Raw genomic sequence first — 18,941 nt, forward strand, 5'->3', positions numbered from 1 at the left:
GAGCACGGACAACGACCAAATTGTGTAACAAACGTTCCTTCTTTGAAACTGGATTCGGACACAAAGAAGGTACAACTATCTCCTGGTTAATATTTTTGTTAGAAACAACTTTAGGAAGAAAACCAGGCTTAGTACGCAAAACCACCTTATCTGCATGGAACACCAGATAAGGAGAACACTGCAGAGCAGATAATTCTGAAACTCTTCTAGCAGAAGAAATTGCAACCAAAAACAAAACTTTCCAAGATAGTAACTTAATATCTATGGAATGTAAGGGTTCAAACGGAACCCCTTGAAGAACTGAAAGAACTAAATTTAGACTCCAGGGAGGAGTCAAAGGTCTATAAACAGGCTTGATCCTAACCAGAGCCTGAACAAATGCTTGAACATCTGGCACAGCTGCCAGTCTTTTGTGTAGTAAGACAGATAAAGCAGAGATCTGTCCCTTTAGAGAACTTGCAGATAATCCTTTCTCCAAACCTTCTTGAAGAAAGGAGAGAATCTTAGGAATTTTTATCTTATTCCATGGGAATCCTTTGGATTCACACCAACAGAGATATTTTTTCCATATTTTATGGTAAATTTTTCTACTTACAGGTTTTCTGGCCTGAACCAGAGTATCTATCACCGAATCTGAAAACCCACGCTTTGATAGAATCAAGCGTTCAATCTCCAAGCCGTCAGTTGGAGGGATACCAGATTTGGGTGTTCGAATGGACCTTGAACAAGAAGGTCCTGTCTCAAAGGTAGCTTCCATGGTGGAGCCGATGACATATTCACCAGGTCTGCATACCAAGTCCTGCGTGGCCACGCAGGAGCTATCAAGATCTTCGAGGCCCTCTCCTGATTGATCCTGGCTACCAGCCTGGGAATGAGAGGAAACGGTGGGAATACGTAAACTAGGTTGAAAGTCCAAGGAGCTACTAGTGCATCTACTAGAGTCGCCTTGGGATCCCTGGATCTGGACCCGTAGCAAGGAACCTTGAAGTTCTGACGAGACGCCATCAGATCCATGTCTGGAATGCCCCATAATTGAGTTATTTGGGCAAAGATTTCCGGATGGAGTTCCCACTCCCCCGGATGAAATGTCTGACGACTCAGAAAATCCGCTTCCCAATTTTCCACTCCTGGGATGTGGATCGCAGACAAGTGGCAGGAGTGATCCTCCGCCCATTTAATTATTTTGGTCACTTCTTTCATCGCCAGGGAACTCTTTGTTCCCCTTGATGATTGATATACGCAACAGTCATGTTGTCTGATTGGAACCTTATGAATCTGACCTTTGCTAGTTGAGGCCAAGCTCTGAGAGCATTGAATATCGCTCTCAGTTCCAGAATGTTTATCGGGAGAAGAGACTCTTCCCGAGACCATAGACCCTGAGCTTTCAGGGATTCCCAGACCGCACCCCAGCCCACTAGACTGGCGTCGGTCGTGACAATGACCCACTCTGGTCTGCGGAAGCTCATTCCCTGGGACAGATGGTCCAGGGTCAGCCACCAACGGAGTGAATCTCTGGTCTTTTGATCTACTTGAATCATTGGAGACAAGTCTGTATAATCCCCATTCCACTGTTTGAGCATGCACAGTTGTAATGGTCTTAGATGAATTTGTGCAAAAGGAACTATGTCCATTGTTGCAACCATCAATCCTTTTACTTCCATGCACTGCGCTATGGAAGGACGAGGAACAGAATGAAGCACTTGACAAGAGCTTAGAAGTTTTGATTTTCTGACCTCTGTCAGAAAAATCCTCATTTCTAAGGAATCTATTATTGTTCCCAAGAAGGGAACTCTTGTTGACGGGGACAGAGAACTCTTCTTTGTTCACCTTCCATCCGTGAGATGTGAGAAAGGCTAAAACGATGTCCGTATGAGCCTTTGCCTTTGACAGGGACGACGCTTGTATAAGAATGTCATCCAAGTAAGGTACTACTGCAATGCCCCTTGGTCTTAGAACCGCTAGAAGGGACCCTAGCACCTTTGTGAAAATCCTTGGAGCAGTGGCTAATCCGAATGGAAGAGCCACAAACTGGTAATGTTTGTCCAGAAAAGCGAACCTTAGGAACTGATGATGTTCCTTGTGGATAGGGATATGTAGGTACGCATCCTTTAGATCCACGGTAGTCATAAATTGACTTTCCTAGATGGTGGGTAGAATCGTTCGAATAGTTTCCATTTTGAACGATGGTACCCTGAGAAATTTGTTTAGGATCTTCAAATCCAAAATTGGTCTGAACATTCCCTCTTTTTTGGGAACTACGAACAGATTGGAATAAAATCCCATTCCTTGTTCCTTTATTGGAACTGGGTGTATCACTCCCATCTTTAACAGGTCTTCTACACAATGTAAGAATGCCTGTCTCTTTATTTGGTTTGAGGATAAGTGAGACTTGTGGAACCTTCCCCTTGGGGGTAGTTCCTTGAATTCCAGGAGATAACCTTGAGAAACTATTTCTAGCGCCCAAGGATCCTGAACATCTCTTGCCCAAGCCTGAGCAAAGAGAGAGAGTCTGCCCCCCACCAGATCTGGTCCCGGATCGGGGGCTACTCCTTCATGCTGTCTTGTTAGCAGTGGCAGGCTTCTTGGCCTGCTTACCCTTGCTCCAGCCTTGCATTGGTTTCCAGGCTGGTTTGGGTTGTGAGGTATTACCCTCTTGCTTAGAGGATGCAGAATTAGAGGCTGGTCCATTTCTGCGAAAGGGACGAAAATTAGGATTATTTTTAGCCTTAAAAGACCTATCCTGTGGAAGGGCGTGGCCCTTTCCCCCAGTGATGTCTGAAATAATCTCTTTCAAATCAGGTCCAAATAAAGTTTTACCTTTGAAAGGAATGTTAAGTAATTTTGTCTTGGATGACACATCCGCTGACCAAGACTTTAGCCAAAGCGCTCTGCGCGCCACAATAGCAAACCCTGAATTTTTCGCCGCTAATTGCAAAGCGGCATCTAAAATAAAAGAGTTAGCCAATTTAAGTGCGTGAACTCTGTCCATAACCTCCTCATATGGAGTTTCTCTACTGAGCGTCTTTTCTAGTTCCTCGAACCAGAACCACGCTGCCGTAGTGACAGGAACAATGCATGAAATTGGTTGTAGAAGGTAGCCTTGCTGTACAAAAATCTTTTTAAGCAAACCTTCCAATTTTTTATCCATAGGATCTTTGAAAGCACAACTATCTTCGATAGGAATAGTAGTGCGTTTGTTTAGAGTAGAAACTGCCCCCTCGACCTTGGGGACTGTCTGCCATAAGTCCTTTCTGGGGTCGACCATAGGAAATAATTTCTTAAATATAGGGGGAGGAACAAAAGGTATGCCGGGCTTTTCCCACTCTTTATTTACTATGTCCGCCACCCGCTTGGGTATAGGAAAAGCGTCGGGGGGCACCGGAACCTCTAGGAACCTGTCCATCTTGCATAATTTCTCTGGAATGACCAAATTGTCACAATCATCCAGAGTAGATAACACCTCCTTAAGCAGTGCGCGGAGATGTTCTAATTTAAATTTAAATGTCACAACATCAGGTTCAGCTTGATGAGAAATTTTTCCTGAATCTGAAATTTCTCCTTCAGACAAAACCTCCCTCATGGCCCCTTCAGATTGGTGTGAGGGTATGACAGAACAATTATCATCAGCGTCCTCTTGCTCTTCAGTGTTTAAAACAGAGCAATCGCGCTTTCTCTGATAAGTAGGCATTTTGGATAAAAGATTTGCTATGGAGTTATCCATTACAGCCGTTAATTGTTGCATGGTAATAAGTATTGGCGCACTAGATGTACTAGGGGCCTCCTGCATGGGCAAAACTGGTGTAGACACAGTAGGAGATGATGTAGTATCATGTTTACTCCCCTCATTTGAGGAATCATCTTGGGCAATATCATTATTTGTGGCAGTACTGTCCTTACTTTGTTTGGACACTATGGCACAATTATCACATAAATTTAAATGGGGAGACACATTTGCTTTCATACATATAGAACATAGCTTATCTGAAGGTACAGACATGTTAAACAGGCTTAAACTTGTCAACAATGCACAAAAAACGTTTTAAAATAAAACCGTTACTGTCACTTTAAATTTTAAACAGAAAACACTTTATTACTGAATATGAGAAAAAGTATGAAGGAATTGTTCAAAAATCACCAAATTTTCACCACAGTGTCTTAAAGCCTTAAAAGTATTGCACACCAAATTTCAGAGCTTTAACCCTGAGCCGTTTTTCAATTTAACCCCTATACAGTCCCAGATACAGTCTTTGCTAAGACCCAACCAAGCCCTGACGGGAATACGATACCAAATGACGCCTTCTAAAAGCTTTTTCAGAGATTCTTAGATCCTCACACATGCATCTGCATGCCCTGCTCTCAAAAAACAACTGTGCATTAATGGCGCGGAAATGAGGCTCAGTCTATGACTAGAAAGGCCCCCTGACTGAAAAAGGTGTCCAATACAGTGCCTGCCGTTTTATAAACGTTCCCCAAGATTATAAATGTCAATTGTTAGCCTAAATTTGAATAATATGCACAAATAAAGCAATCGATTTAGCCCATAAAAAGGTCTACCAGTTTTTTTTAGCCCATAATAAGCCCTTTATTCTGTTTGTTTTTGACTAAGAAAATGGCTTACCGGTCCCCATGAGGGGAAATGACAGCCTTCCAGCATTACACAGTCTTGTTAGAAATATGCCTAGTCATACCTTAAGCAGAAGAGTCTGCTAACTGTTTCCCCCAACTGAAGTTACTTCATCTCAACAGTCCTATGTGGAAACAGCAATCGATTTTAGTTACTGTCTGCTAAAATCATCTTCCTCTTACAAACAGAAATCTTCATCCTTTTCTATTTCAGAGTAAATAGTACATACCAACACTATTTTAAAATAACAAACACTTGATAGAAGAATAAAAACTACATTTAAACACCAAAAAACTCTTAACCATCTCCGTGGAGATGTTGCCTGTACAACGGCAAAGAGAATGACTGGGGTGGGCGGAGCCTAGGAGGGATCATGTGACCAGCTTTGCTGGGACTCTTTGCCATTTCCTGTTGGGGAAGAGAATATCCCACAAGTAAGGATGACGCCGTGGACCGGACACACCAATGTTGGAGAAAAGTAGTCAAATTGAAAAAAGACTAAACCCCAGGTAAGAAATAAAATTCTTAAAGTGTTTACATTCCCAAATATGAAACTGACAGTCTGCAGAAGGAAATACATGAACCTGACTCATGGCAAATATAAGTACAATACATATATTTAGAACTTTATATAATTGCATAAAGTGCCAAACCATAGCTGAGTGTGTCTTAAGTAATAAAAACATACTTACCAAAAGACACCCATCCACATATAGCAGATAGCCAAACCAGTACTAAAACAGTTATTAGTAGAGGTAATGGTAAATTGAGAGTATATCGTCGATCTGAAAAGGGAGGTAGGAGATGAATCTCTACGACCGATAACAGAGAACCGATGAAATAGACCCCCGTTAGGGAAATCATTGTATTCAATAAGTGATACTCCCTTCACGTCCCTCTGACATTCGCTGTACTCTGAGAGGAATCGGGCTTCAACAATGCTGAGAAGCGCATATCAACGTAGAAATCTTAGCACAAACTTACTTCACCACCTCCATAGGAGGCAAAGTTTGTAAAACTGAATTGTGGGTGTGGTGAGGGATGTATTTATAGGCATTTTGAGGTTTGGGAAACTTTGCCCCTCCTGGTAGGATTGTATATCCCATACGTCACTAGCTCATGGACTCTTGCCAATTACATGAAAGAAAGATATTTTACCTCAAAAGTTTCTCAGTAGCAACATCCGATTGTAAAGGACTAAGCAACAAATCAGTATGTCTGTCCCAGGACAACGGAAGGAGCGAGCTTACGTGCACTCTAATCTTATTTCCTTATTCAGCTTCTTCATTATTTTTTTACCTGCAGCTGAGCAGTAACTGAACTAACTTTTTACACAGAACTTACTCTGCTGAGCTGAGGAAATTGTGAGGTAAAATATCTTCCTTTTTTTACATAGAGATGCACAGGTGATATTTTCCTGTCAGCTTTTTACAGTTATATTGCATCAGTTTCAAGTGATTTAGCATATGAATATTATGTCCCTTTAAGGTATATAATTAAGGTATCTCTCCAATGTTTTCCCTCTATCCACAAACCCATGATGATCGACAATAAATGCGCTTGTTTTCTCACCTCCGGAATACAATCCTCGTGTGTCACTACACGTACAATGTCATCCAATGGCAGTAGTGAGTTGCACTTTATCTCTGTATAGACGTTCTTGCCCTCTGTGCAAACTGCCAACAATTCCACCAAATGAATGTGATACATCAGGGGGCTATTTTCATCCATGCGCTCGCGTTCAGAACGCATCATCTGAACTAGTGTTTGAAATGAGGCCCGGTCATTGTAGAAAACCAAGACATCTTCTCCAGAGTTTACCAACTACAGAGGTAAGACAAAAATTATGCAAGGTAATTACAGAGACATTTTTATTATATGCTGAACAAAAAATAAAACCTTCCCAATCCACCACATCAAAATGGCAGAGAGATATCAAATGGCACATTTATATATTGCTTAAAAGGATAGTGTAGTAAAAAAAAAACTCTCATATGTCAGATAGAGCAGCAATTTTAAGCAACTTAATAATTTACTCCTATTTTCAATTTTTCTTCATTCTCTTGATATCTTTATTTTAAAAGCTGTAAAGTAAGCTTAGGAGCTGGCCCCTTTTTCTTTCAGCCCCTAGGGAGCACTTGCTGATTGGATGGTTACATTTAGATACCAATCCGCAATCACTACCCAGGTGCTGAACCAAAAATGGGCCGGTTCATATGCTTACATTCCATATTTTTAAAATAAAGATACCAAGAGAATGAAGAAAAATTGATAATAGGAGTAAATTAGAAAGTTGCCTAAAATTGCTGCACTATCTGAATCATGAAAGTTTAATTTTAACTATACTATCCCTTTAATATTTAAAGGGACATAAAACCCATATGCAAAATCACTTGAGTGATGCAGCATACCTGTAAAAAGCTGAGAAGAAAATATAAACTGAAGATCTCTAAATAAAAAGGAAGATTTTAAATCAAAATTTCTTAAGCTCGCTATAGTAAGTGCTCAGTTAACAGTTACCTTTCCAATACTGTGAGCTGCACATTCAAACAAAAACATAAGATCCAATTAGCTTTATCAGTGCTGATGTAACACTTTGCTTTACTGTGATCTCATGAGATTTCACTAAAATCCTCCTGATTGGCTGATTATAGTCCCTTTACAATAGGATGTGGCTACTGATGAAATTTTGAGGTAAAATATCTTGCTGCATCACTTATAAGCGTTTCAACATTTGGATATCATGTCCGTTTAAGTATCCCTGGTCTTACCTCTGCCATTACTATGTCCTGGCATTTCTTAATAAAGCGGCTTTCTGCCTTTACAATAGTTTGAAGGAACTTTATGTACTGAACGCTGCGCCCATGGGTCTCAATGCAGTGGGCAAAATGCTGAACCACTCTCTCATTAATTTCACTGCACAGCTGGTAATTGTTCATGAAGATGTGCTGCATTGTGACAGCTTCCAGAATCTGATAAAAGATGGGGAATGGAAAGGAAAAAAAAGTCAATCAAGTCAAGCTCTAAATAAGATTGTCCAACCTAAGCCCTCAGGGAGCATAAAACATCAGTGCCTCTCCCCCTTCAAGTAATGGACTGACTCTTCCACTCACAAAGATGGGCATGCCCTCGATTTTATTTTCAGCTGTTAATGTTCTCTTAAAACATGATTACACATAGTCATAACCCTCAAAGACAATATTGCAGTTAAAATTTGCACTGCGCAGTCGACTTCGTGAAATAAAACATTTGCACATTTTCATGAAACTTCTGCAAATTGTAGAGGTCTATGGTGAGCATTAGTGTGTGCAATATGAAAGCCATACATAACAGTGTGGCGGCCATTTTGTTTTGTATGCGCTGTTTTTAAAAACTACAAAAATCTTCTTCACTGAAACCCCTTTTCCTCTCTCTAACCATCATCTCCTCACGTGTGATATCACAGCACTTCCAACTACTCTCCCTTCATCTAACCCTCACACCGAACTCTACAGAAGCATTAAGTCCCTAGATCAGCAACATCTTTCAAACGCACTCAAATCTCTGCTCTTCCATCTCATTTTCTTACCCTGACCAATCTGTCACTACAACTCCACTCCTTCAGTCCCTGATAAAATGGCACCATAACTACGAAGTCACGCACACACTCATCCTCAGCCCTGGCATACTACTCTGACATGCCACCTACGCAGATGTTCCCGCACTCATTAGCGACATTGTTGAAAATCTCAGTGTTAGATGACTTTCTTCACTACAAGTTCATCTTGAACTCCTACTATTCTGCACTTAACCTCTGTAAGCAAGACTACTCCTCTACTCTTTCTCCAAACCCAAAATGTCTGTTCTACACTTTCAGTACCCTTCTTCACCCACCCCTTACTACAACTGATCTCTCTGCTCAAGATTTTGCCAGCCACTAACAACAAAATTGATTCCATCAGAAACTAAATCATCTCTCAACATACTACCAGTCTCCAACTCCCTCAATAGCTTAAAATCTTCCAAAACACACAAACCCAGCTCCTATGCCCCGGTTACGGAGGAAGAAGCTTCTGCCCTTATATCATCCTCTCACCTCACTACATGTCCCCTCAATCCAATCCCCCCTCTCAGCTACTGCCTTCAATATCTCTTACCCCCTTTATCTCTATTCTCACACGCATTTCAACCTCTCCCTCAGCAGTGGTATAATTCCAAAATCTCTTAAACACGCACTAGTAACATCCATACTGAATAAAACAAAAACCTTCTCTTGATACAACCTCCCCATCCAACTACTGCCCTATTTCCCTACTCCCCCTTGCATCAAAAAAGTCTTGAAAAGCTAGTTTATACAACTTTATCTCATTTCCTCACATTAAACTCCCTCCTTCACCCACTGCAAACTGGTTTTCACCCTCAACACCCCACAGAGACAGCAATTGTCAAGGTTACTACTGACCTACTTGAAGCAAAATCAAAATGCCACTTCTCTCTGTTAATAAGTCTGGATCTGTCTGCAGCCTCTTTTGCTCCAAAACCTCAGATCCTTCAACATTTTTGACACAGCCCTCTCGTAATTCCCCTGTTTAACCGTACCTTTAGTGTAACCTTTTCTGTTGCCCCTCTAACACTTTCTGTTGGGGTACCACAAGGCTCTGTCCTTGGTCCCCTTCTCTTCTCAATCTATATATCATAATTAGGTTCCTTAAAAATGTCCCACGGGTTTCAATATCATTTGTATGCCGATGACACGCAAAGCTACCTTTCTGCACCAGAGCTATCCTCTTCCTTGCCAACTTGTGTCCTCTCTCTCATATTTCATTTTGGATGTCCTTTCACTACCTTAAGCTAAATCTTTTCAAAACTGAGCTCCTTATTTTTCCTCTTCTTCCAAAATCCCCACCCCCCATCTTTCAATAATTGTTGATAATAGCATTACCCCAACTCCACATGCCTGATGTCTTGTGGTCACACTTAGCCAAGATCTCTCATACACTCTTCACATCCAGTCTTTGGCCAACTCATGGCGTTTCCACCTTAAAAACGCCTCCAAAATTCTCCACTTCCCTATACAAGACATAGCTAAAATATTAATCCCCTCTCTCATAATTTCCCGCCTTGACTATTGCAACTCCATCCTCTATGGTCTCCCTAGTTGTCATGTATCTCCTTTACAATCCATAATTAATGCCTCTACTAGGCTGATTTTCCTTACATGTCACTCCTCTTTTGCTGCAACTCTCTGCCAAATCCCTTTCACTGACTTCCTACAGGCTCCAGAATTAAACACAAAATTCCTATTCTGACATTCAAGGCCCTCAATGGCACTGCTCCCCCCTAGATCTCAGACCTTGTCTACAGATACTCTCCCACCTGTGCCCTTCCCTCTGCTCACAACCTTCTCCACTTGCTAAAACCTCACATTCCTGTCTAGAGGCTAAACATTTGAATGGTATACATGTTTAGAAAACCACCCACATTTAATAGAAATGGTGACGGAGGTTTAAAAATGCCACCCAAAGGTGTGACCATGAGACCTGCATTTGATTTTCAGGTTAGAAACAAGGAATGAATTTACAGTGGAACATAAGTTAAGTTGTGGAATAGATGTTTTTATGAGCATAACAATGTATGCAATATAAAAAAGATAAATGTAAAGCTATAAATCTGACATTTTGTTCTTGGTCAACATTTTTCTTTTTGGGCAAAGCAATTTCTTTGTTCAAATGTATAGAACCATTTAACAAATTCACCCATTTAGTCTGATTGAAAAATACAGACTGTAGCACTGCTTGCCTAATGACATTGTCCCTTTGATATATTCACACTTATGACAGCAGTGAGAACCATTTTAGAAATAGAGATGTTATAGTGGCCAATACAATTTTGTAAACTGCCCACTATAGCCTGCAACATACTTGAAAAACATAAATTAAGCTTACCTGATCATTTAATTTCCATCGTGGGTAGGAGAGTCCACTGCTTCATTCATCACGTGTGGGAAATAAGAACCTGGCCACCCAGAGGAGTCAAAGACAACCCAGCCAAAGGCTTAAATACCTCCCACACTTCCCTCATTCCCCAGTCATTCTGCCAAGGGAACAAGGAACAGTAGGAGAAATATCAGGGTATAAATGGTGCCAGAAGAAGAAAAATAAATTTAGGTCCGCCCACCAGAGAACGGGCGGGTGCAGTGGACTTTCCTCCTCACGATGGAAATGAAATGATCAGGCAAGCATAATTTATGTTTTCCATCTAAAGGGGAGGAGAGTCCACTGTTTCATTAATCACTTGTGGGAACAAATACCCAAGCTCTAGAGGACACTGAATGAAGAAAACAGGAGGGTAAAGGAGGCGGACCCTATACTGAGGGCACCACAGCCTGTAGAACCTTTCTCCCAAAAGCTGCTTCCACCGAAGCAAAAACGTCAAATTTGTATAACTTTGCAAAAAGTATGTAAGGATGACCAGGTTGCTGCCTTACAAATTTGCTCCATAGAGGCCTCATTCTTAAAGGCCCAAGAAGAGGCCACAGCTCTAGTCGAGTGAGCTGTAATCCTCGGAGGAGGCGTGTCCGCTGTCTCATAAGCCAGACGGATCAAACTCCTCAACCAAAAAGATAGAGAAGTTGCAGAGGCCCTTTGCCCCCTGCGCCTTCCAGAATACACAACAAATAAAGACGACGTCTGTCTGAACTCCTTCGTGGCTTGAAGATAAAACTTCAAGGTCTTAGCCACATCCAGATTATGAAGTAACCTCTCCTTCGAAGAGGAAGGGTTAGGACACGAGGAAGGGTTAGGACACAAGGAAGGAACCACGATTTCCTGGTTGTTATGACTACACTACCTTGGGAAGAAATCCCAAACCGGTTCACAGAACAGCTTTGTCAGCATGAAATACCAAGTAAGGAGGCTCAAACTGTAAGGCCGCCAACTCAGACTCTGCGTGCCGATGCAATAGCCAATAACAAAAGGGCATGCATAGGCTCAAACGGAGCACTCTGCAAAACTTTAAGCACCAAGTTTAAGCTCCAGGGAGGAGCCGGATTCCTGAAAACTGGTCTAATCCTAACCAGAGCCTGAACAAAGGACTGAACGTCAGGAAGCTCTGCAAGCTTCTTATGCTACAGTACCGATAAAGCAGAAATTTGTCCCCTTAGGGAACTGGCGGCAAGACCCTTATCCAGACCATCCTGGAGAAAAGCCAAAATCCAGGATACCTTGACCTTGAGCCATGGGTATCCTCGTTCCTCACACCTGGACAAGTAGGTCCTCCACACCTTGTGGTAGATGAGTCTAGTGACTGGCTTCCTGGCCTGGACGAGAGTGTCGATCACTCTTTCCGAAAAACCTATCTTGGCTAAGACTAGGCGTTCAATCTCCACACAGTCAGCCTCAGAGAATCGAGATTTTGGTGTAGAAAAAGGACCTTGAACTAGCAGATCCTTGAAACAAGGTAAATTCCATGGTGGATATGATGACATCGCCACTAGATCCACAAACCGCGTCCTCTGCGGCCACGACGGAGCAATCAGAATAGCCGAAACTTGCTCCTGCTTGATGCGGGCCACTACTTGTGGTAGAAGAGGTAACAGTGGAAATATGTAGATTAGGTTGAAGTCCCAGGGTACCGCCAAGGCGTCTACCCAGATACGGGTCGTGATCCAGGGATCCCCATGCGGAACTGACAGCTTGCAATTGAGTCTGGGAGCCATAAGATATATTTTCTCCATCTGCTGCAGATCTCCGCAAACATCTCGGGGTGGAGAGACCATTCCCCTGGATGAAACGTCTGTCTGCTCAGAAAATCTGCTTCCCAGTTGTCCACACCCGGAATGTGGATCGCTGAGAGCGAACAATTGTGAGTCTCTGTCCATTCCAGAATCCAAGATTCTTCCCTAGGGAGCTTCTCGCCCCCCCCCCCCCCCTGGTGGTTTATGTAAGTCACAGAGGTGATTTTGTCTGACTGGAATATGATGAATTTGGACGACCCCAGAGGGGGAAAAGCCTTCAGATTATTGAATATCGCTCGAAGTTCCAGAATATTTATAGGTAGACTCGATTCCTCTCGAATCCATCTGCCTTGCGCCTTTCTGGCACCCCAAACAGCTCCCCATTCTGATAGACTCGCATCTGTGGTTACAATCTCCCAGGATGGTCTCCGGAAGTAATTCCCCTGGGACAACTGGCCCGGTCGGGTGCACCAAGACAGGGACTCCCTCACGGTCTGTCCAGAGATATCTGTTGGGACAATTCTGAATGATCACCGTTCCATTGTCTCAACACGCACAGCTGCAGAGGTCTGAGATGGAACCTGGCAAATGGAATGACATCTATGCTAGATACCATGAGCCTCATTACCTCCATACACCTGGCCACAGATGTCCTGGAGAATGTCTACAGGTCTAGACAGTTGGATGCAAGCTTGCAACATCTCTGGTCTGTCAGAAATATCATCGCAGAAGAATCTAGTATCGTACCCGGGAACTCCATCCTGTTGCTGGGGACAAATGAACCCTCTTTGATTCGTTTATCTTCCACCCATTGGATCGAAGTAGGAGGAGAGCAGCTCTCGTATGATTCTCCGCCAGACTGTAGGATGGAGCCTGGACCAGGATATCGTCCAGATATGGAGCCACTGCAATCCCTCTGGCTCTCGCTACTGTGAGAAGAGCTCTCAGAACCTTTGTAAAGACTCTTGGGGCTGTTGCCAGACCAAACGGAAGGGCCACAAACTGGAAGTGCTGGTCCTGGAAGGCGAACCTTAGAAATTTGAAGTGATCCTTGTGGATTGGAACATGAAGGTAAGCATCCTTTAGGTCTATAGTCATGAGTTGCCCCTCTTGACGAAAACAGAATTTATGTTTACCTGATAAATTACTTTCTCCAACGGTGTGTCCGGTCCACGGCGTCATCCTTACTTGTGGGATATTCTCTTCCCCAACAGGAAATGGCAAAGAGCCCAGCAAAGCTGGTCACATGATCCCTCCTAGGCTCCGCCTACCCCAGTCATTCGACCGACGTTAAGGAGGAATATTTGCATAGGAGAAACCATATGATACCGTGGTGACTGTAGTTAAAGAAAATAAATTATCAGACCTGATTAAAAAACCAGGGCGGGCCGTGGACCGGACACACCGTTGGTGAAAGTAAATTATCAGGTAAACATAAATTCTGTTTTCTCCAACATAGGTGTGTCCGGTCCACGGCGTCATCCTTACTTGTGGGAACCAATACCAAAGCTTTAGGACACGGATGAAGGGAGGGAGCAAATCAGGTCACCTAAATGGAAGGCACCACGGCTTGCAAAACCCTTCTCCCAAAAAATAGCCTCAGAAGAAGCAAAAGTTAAACACTAAAAAACTCTAAGCCATCTCCGTGGAGATGTTGCCTGTACAACGGCAAAGAGAATGACTGGGGTAGGCGGAGCCTAGGAGGGATCATGTGACCAGCTTTGCTGGGCTCTTTGCCATTTCCTGTTGGGGAAGAGAATATCCCACAAGTAAGGATGACGCCGTGGACCGGACACACCTATGTTGGAGAAAACGTGCCCTCCTTTGGGACCCTGAAAAGGTTTGAATAATACCCCAGACATCTTTCTGCTGGAGGAACTGGGACAATTACCCCGAGAGATGAGATCCCTCACACACCCCAGGGAAAGCGTTTCGCTTTTCTGGTTTTGAAATGTTTGACAGGAGGAACCTGCCTCTGAGTGGATATGATTTGAAACCTATCCTGTACCCCTGGGCAACAATCTCCAGGACCCACGGGTCTAACATCTCCCCTCCAGGCCCCCAAAAAAGATAGTCTGCCCCCTACCTGGTCCAAGGACAGGTCGGGGGCCACCCCTTCATGCCGAATTTGACTCGGGCTGCCTTCTTGTTCTGCTTGGACTTATTCCAAGAGTTTACTGGCTTCCACAAAAGGGACGAAAAGTAGATCCCTTAGGTTTGGCTTTCTTATCCTGAGGTAACAAGGAGCCCTTGCCACCCGTGACTGTAGATATGGTAGAATCCAGGCCCAGGCCAAACAAAACATTCCCCTTGAATGGTAGGGAAAGCAAGCGAGACTTAGACGTCATGTCAGCAGACCACAATTTTAGCCACAGAGCCCTGCGAGTTAAAACAGAAAACCCTGACGTTTTAGCGTTCAGGCGAATAATCTGAATGTTAGCATCACAAATGAACGAATGCGCTACTCTTAAGCATTTGATTCGATCCAAAATCTCATTGAGGGGGGTCTCCACCTCGACCATTGCTGATATTGCGTCACACCAATAGGTAGCCGCCACCGGTTGGAAAACAAACCCAGTTAGTTGAAACATCTTCCGCAACATGGAGTCTTTTTATCCATGGGTTACTTAAAAGAGGAGCTAATCCTAAAGCGGAATGGTCATTCTCTTAGCGAGTGTGGCGATAGCATCGTCCACCTTAGGGACGGTTCCCCACAGTTCAAGCTGCGCTACTGGAACGGGGAAAAGCTTCTTAAAAGAAGACGGGGGAGAAAAGGGCGAACCCAGTTTCTCCCATTCATTCTTTATAATGTTTGCCACTTTGATAGGAACCGGGAAGGCCTTGGGCACTACCCTGTCCTCGTAAACCCTATCCAGTTTAGGGATCGAAGGTTCCTCCTGTAGTTTCAGTTCTGGAACCTCCAGCGTAGCAAGCACTTCCTTCAGCAGGAAACGTAAAACCTCCATTTTAAATTTGAAATCTGGTTCCTCCGTGGACGGAGGCCTAGAAGTAGCCAATTCGGACTAAGAAGCGACATCCTCTGATAAGTCGGAATTGTCCTCCGCGGATAATCTGTCCAGCGGAGTTTAAGACCCCTGAGACAGATAGCAGTGCCGTACCTTCTGCTTGTGCTTAGTATGACGAGGCATTGCATTTATGGCCACAGAAAACACCATCTGCAACTGATCAGCGAAATCTGGAGGCCAAAGAGCCCTTTCCGCGGGAGGATTAGTAGTGCCCTGGGGAACTGCTTGTGTAATCTGAGATGCTTGTAGGGAACGCTCCTCGCGGGGGCGGAGAACCCTCAGAGGTGGGCGGCTCCGTTGTACTAAATACTTTTATTCTTTTTAGAAGTAGTAATATTGTCTGTGGAACAGAGCTGTAACAGCGGTTCTACCGGAACCACCTCATAGTATACACAGTTAGGTTTAAATAAGGAAGGAGTATCCGCCAACATATCAGAGTCCTCCATAGCTTGCTCCTTTATTACGGACTGTATTATAGATTAAATGGCACCTTTATATCCCAATGACCAGGGCACTCACCACCACCTATGACCTCGACTACGAGAAACAGCTTTCGTCTCCTCCGGACACAGGTTGAGAAAGAGGAAGTTACTGAGGCCACACCCAGTCACGTGGAGTGCAATGCAGGTCCGCCCCTGCACTGAGCGGGACACGTTCCAAAAAGCCTGCCTCAATCTCTCTATAACTGTTGAACACTGACAGAGCCCCATCTCACACAAGTGCAGCAAAAACACAATAACCATCATTATGTACATTAAAATCCCCCTTGTTCAATAACCCCCTTCTGAGGGTATTACCTTAGATTCTATACAGATAAAAGGAGTCACACTGTAACCCTGTCTTGCGTGTATATATATATATATATATATATATATAAAAACGATCTTACCAGAATCAATGCCGTGGAACAGGAACACGGCCCTTCAAGTGTGACAGGTTAGTAGCGCTGCTCCTGACATGGACTTGAGAGAATAAAAGCAGGCAGCGAAACTCGTCAACGCTGATTGCTTAAGCAGCTGTTAATATGAGTCAGGATGGTTTCGCAGAACTCCCCCCCCCCTGCATCTCCGGACTCTAACTTTCACCAATGCTCTCACTGAGAGGCTGATAGGACTACTTAAAACTCCAGTCCCATTGCGCAGAGTACTATCCTCCATAAGAGACTCTCCGAATCTTCAGACACTTCTCTGCCAACCTCCTGTGATGAAAGGCAAAGAATGACAGGGGGATGAAAGAAGAGGGGAAGGTATTTAAGCCTTTGGCTGGGGTGTCTGCCTCCTCCTGGTGGCCAGGTTCTTATTTCCCTCAAGTGATGAATAAAGCAGTGGACTCTCCTTCCCTTTAGATGGAAACTATTTGTTATCTTGAAGGATAGTAGGCCAATTACCACTTCTAAACAGTTTATTCTTGGTGTCTAAGTTTGAGTTTCCTCACTGTATTAACAGATACAGTTCCACCACGGACAAATGACTGTAACCAAATAAGGGCTTGATGGTTTAAAATAAAGAATAAATCCAATTTTTCTAAAATAAATTTTATCCTAGAGCAGTGGACACTTCTCACCCCAGGTGTCAGGAACAGGTTGATGTGTTTATGGAGCAGTGCTTGGTTCTGTTGGTTACCCGCACAGAAGTTCTGAAGGAATTCATGTGCTATTTTCATGATCTCTTGCATTCGAGTGTCTTCCATCTAAAAAAATAAATGATTTTTTATATATTTTTATATATATATATATATATATATATATATATTTATATATATATATATTTTTAAATAAACCCATTAGAAAGTTCAACATTCAACATTGAAGAGCTGGGCAGGATAGAAGAGAATGAATTCAGACTGGGATACTGGAACAGAGACGCGATAATACTCCAAACTTGTGCTCCATTTATTGGTGGCTCCCCTTACATAGTGGCCATACCTCACCTTCTCATACGGGATCTGCAGCAGTTCCAACACCACACTGTGGGCACCCATGTTGCGCAGTAGACGCTGCTGTTGCTTCCGATTCCTGCGGCCTGACGGGTTCTCCTGCACGCACAGTTTGTTGAGACGCAGTAGGATCTGCAGGGAAATCAAACAGCTGACTTCTGTAAAACCTAAGGATGGCAGTACAGTTCCCAAGGCCCCCAGCTTACCTCTTTGACTACCCTGTAGTTGTAGCTGCTTGTACTCTCTGCCTTCTTTGGCTTTCCAGATACTTCCTGTGGATAAAAACCATTGCAAAGGTTAAAAAGCCAGATATCCCCACCTCATCTTAAACACTTGCTCCAGCAGATATATATGCTTCAAGAACGTGATCATAAAGATAATAAAAATCACTGCACACACAAATGATATATACTGTACATAATATAGGCAATGTAAAATGTTATAGTACAAGCTGTTGGTTTAACAACTTCAATGCTAAACAACTTTTATAGGACTGCAAAGTTGTGCACTAATTACAGCCGACAACCAAAGGGCTAAAACTCGGCAATGTGTGTTTTGTGTTAAAGGGATATTCTAATGCATAAATAGCATGATCCAATTTTAAATGTTTGTATTACTTGCCTTTAGGTTAAAAGGGACATTAAACCCAAATTTTTTCTCTCATGATTCAAATAGAGAATACAATGTTAAACAACTTTCTAATTTACTTCTATTATTTAATTTGCTTTCATCTCTTGATAATCTTTCCTGAAAAGTCTATCTAGATAGGCTCAGGTGCTGATTGGTGGCTGCACATAGATGCCTTGTGCGATTGGCTGACCCATGTGCATTGCTTTTTCTTTAACATAGTATATCTAAAGAATGAAGCAAATTAGATAATAGAAGTAAATTCAAATGTTTAAATTTGTATTCTCTGTCTGAATCATGAAATACAATTTTGGGTTTAATGTCCCTTTAAGGGTACTACCAGCAGTCATTAAATAGTCCTAAGCAATCCCTACAGGGATGACAAAACTAACAAAACTGTACTCTGTGCTGAAATCACTATTTGAAACTTGATACAAAAGTCATCCAATAAAAGGGACATTGCATTGTAAAAAAATATTTGGGTTTATTTTTGTAAATGGAAAAGCAGTTTTTTGTAAACAACCACCCTGTAAAATGGTTTGAGCTTGCAGGAAAATTAGATCTCATATCACTTTCTGATCACACATACGGTAAAGCCCAATCTGAGAATTAAACATTTTATTACTTCTCTCCCACCGGGAGTGTAATTTCTTCTGCTGGCACGGTTTACATAGCTTTTCAATAGCCAATAATTATAGAAACTTTCTGTATAAGTAGGGATTTAAAATTCTGATAATATAAAAGAGCCATCTGTAAACAATTTAACACACTGCAACAGCTAAAATGGATTGTTGGGAACAAAATAAAGTGGAGAACATTTTTGGGTACACTGCCCCTTTAAAAGGCAGTCACCACTGCTCGAAAGTGCAGCCTCTGTGGGTGAGGCTCTCGGAGTTACTCAGCAACACTCTAAACGAAAACATTACACTGACGATAACCCAGGCGCTACTAAACAAACGGAATAGAGAGTTTAACTCAGCGACCAATACTTTCATTAAGACCCTCTGTACATGCT

At 42.8% G+C, this 18,941-nt stretch overlaps 1 protein-coding gene across 1 annotated transcript in view; it reads right to left on the reverse strand.

Moving 5' to 3' along the window:
* ITPR1 (inositol 1,4,5-trisphosphate receptor type 1) overlaps nucleotides 1–18,941 on the reverse strand; it is a 532,169-nt gene that overhangs the window by 129,625 nt on the left and 383,603 nt on the right. The window contains exons 26-30 of the mRNA XM_053689365.1: nucleotides 17,506–17,571; nucleotides 17,294–17,431; nucleotides 16,928–17,053; nucleotides 7,396–7,596; nucleotides 6,197–6,448 (exon numbers count right to left, since the gene is read on the reverse strand). Of these exons, the coding sequence (XP_053545340.1) occupies nucleotides 6,197–6,448; nucleotides 7,396–7,596; nucleotides 16,928–17,053; nucleotides 17,294–17,431; nucleotides 17,506–17,571 (783 nt within the window). The remainder of the gene's footprint in view (nucleotides 1–6,196; nucleotides 6,449–7,395; nucleotides 7,597–16,927; nucleotides 17,054–17,293; nucleotides 17,432–17,505; nucleotides 17,572–18,941) is intronic.

This window comes from Bombina bombina, chromosome 7 (genome assembly GCF_027579735.1).
Source record: "Bombina bombina isolate aBomBom1 chromosome 7, aBomBom1.pri, whole genome shotgun sequence".
Lineage (NCBI taxonomy): Eukaryota > Metazoa > Chordata > Amphibia > Anura > Bombinatoridae > Bombina > Bombina bombina.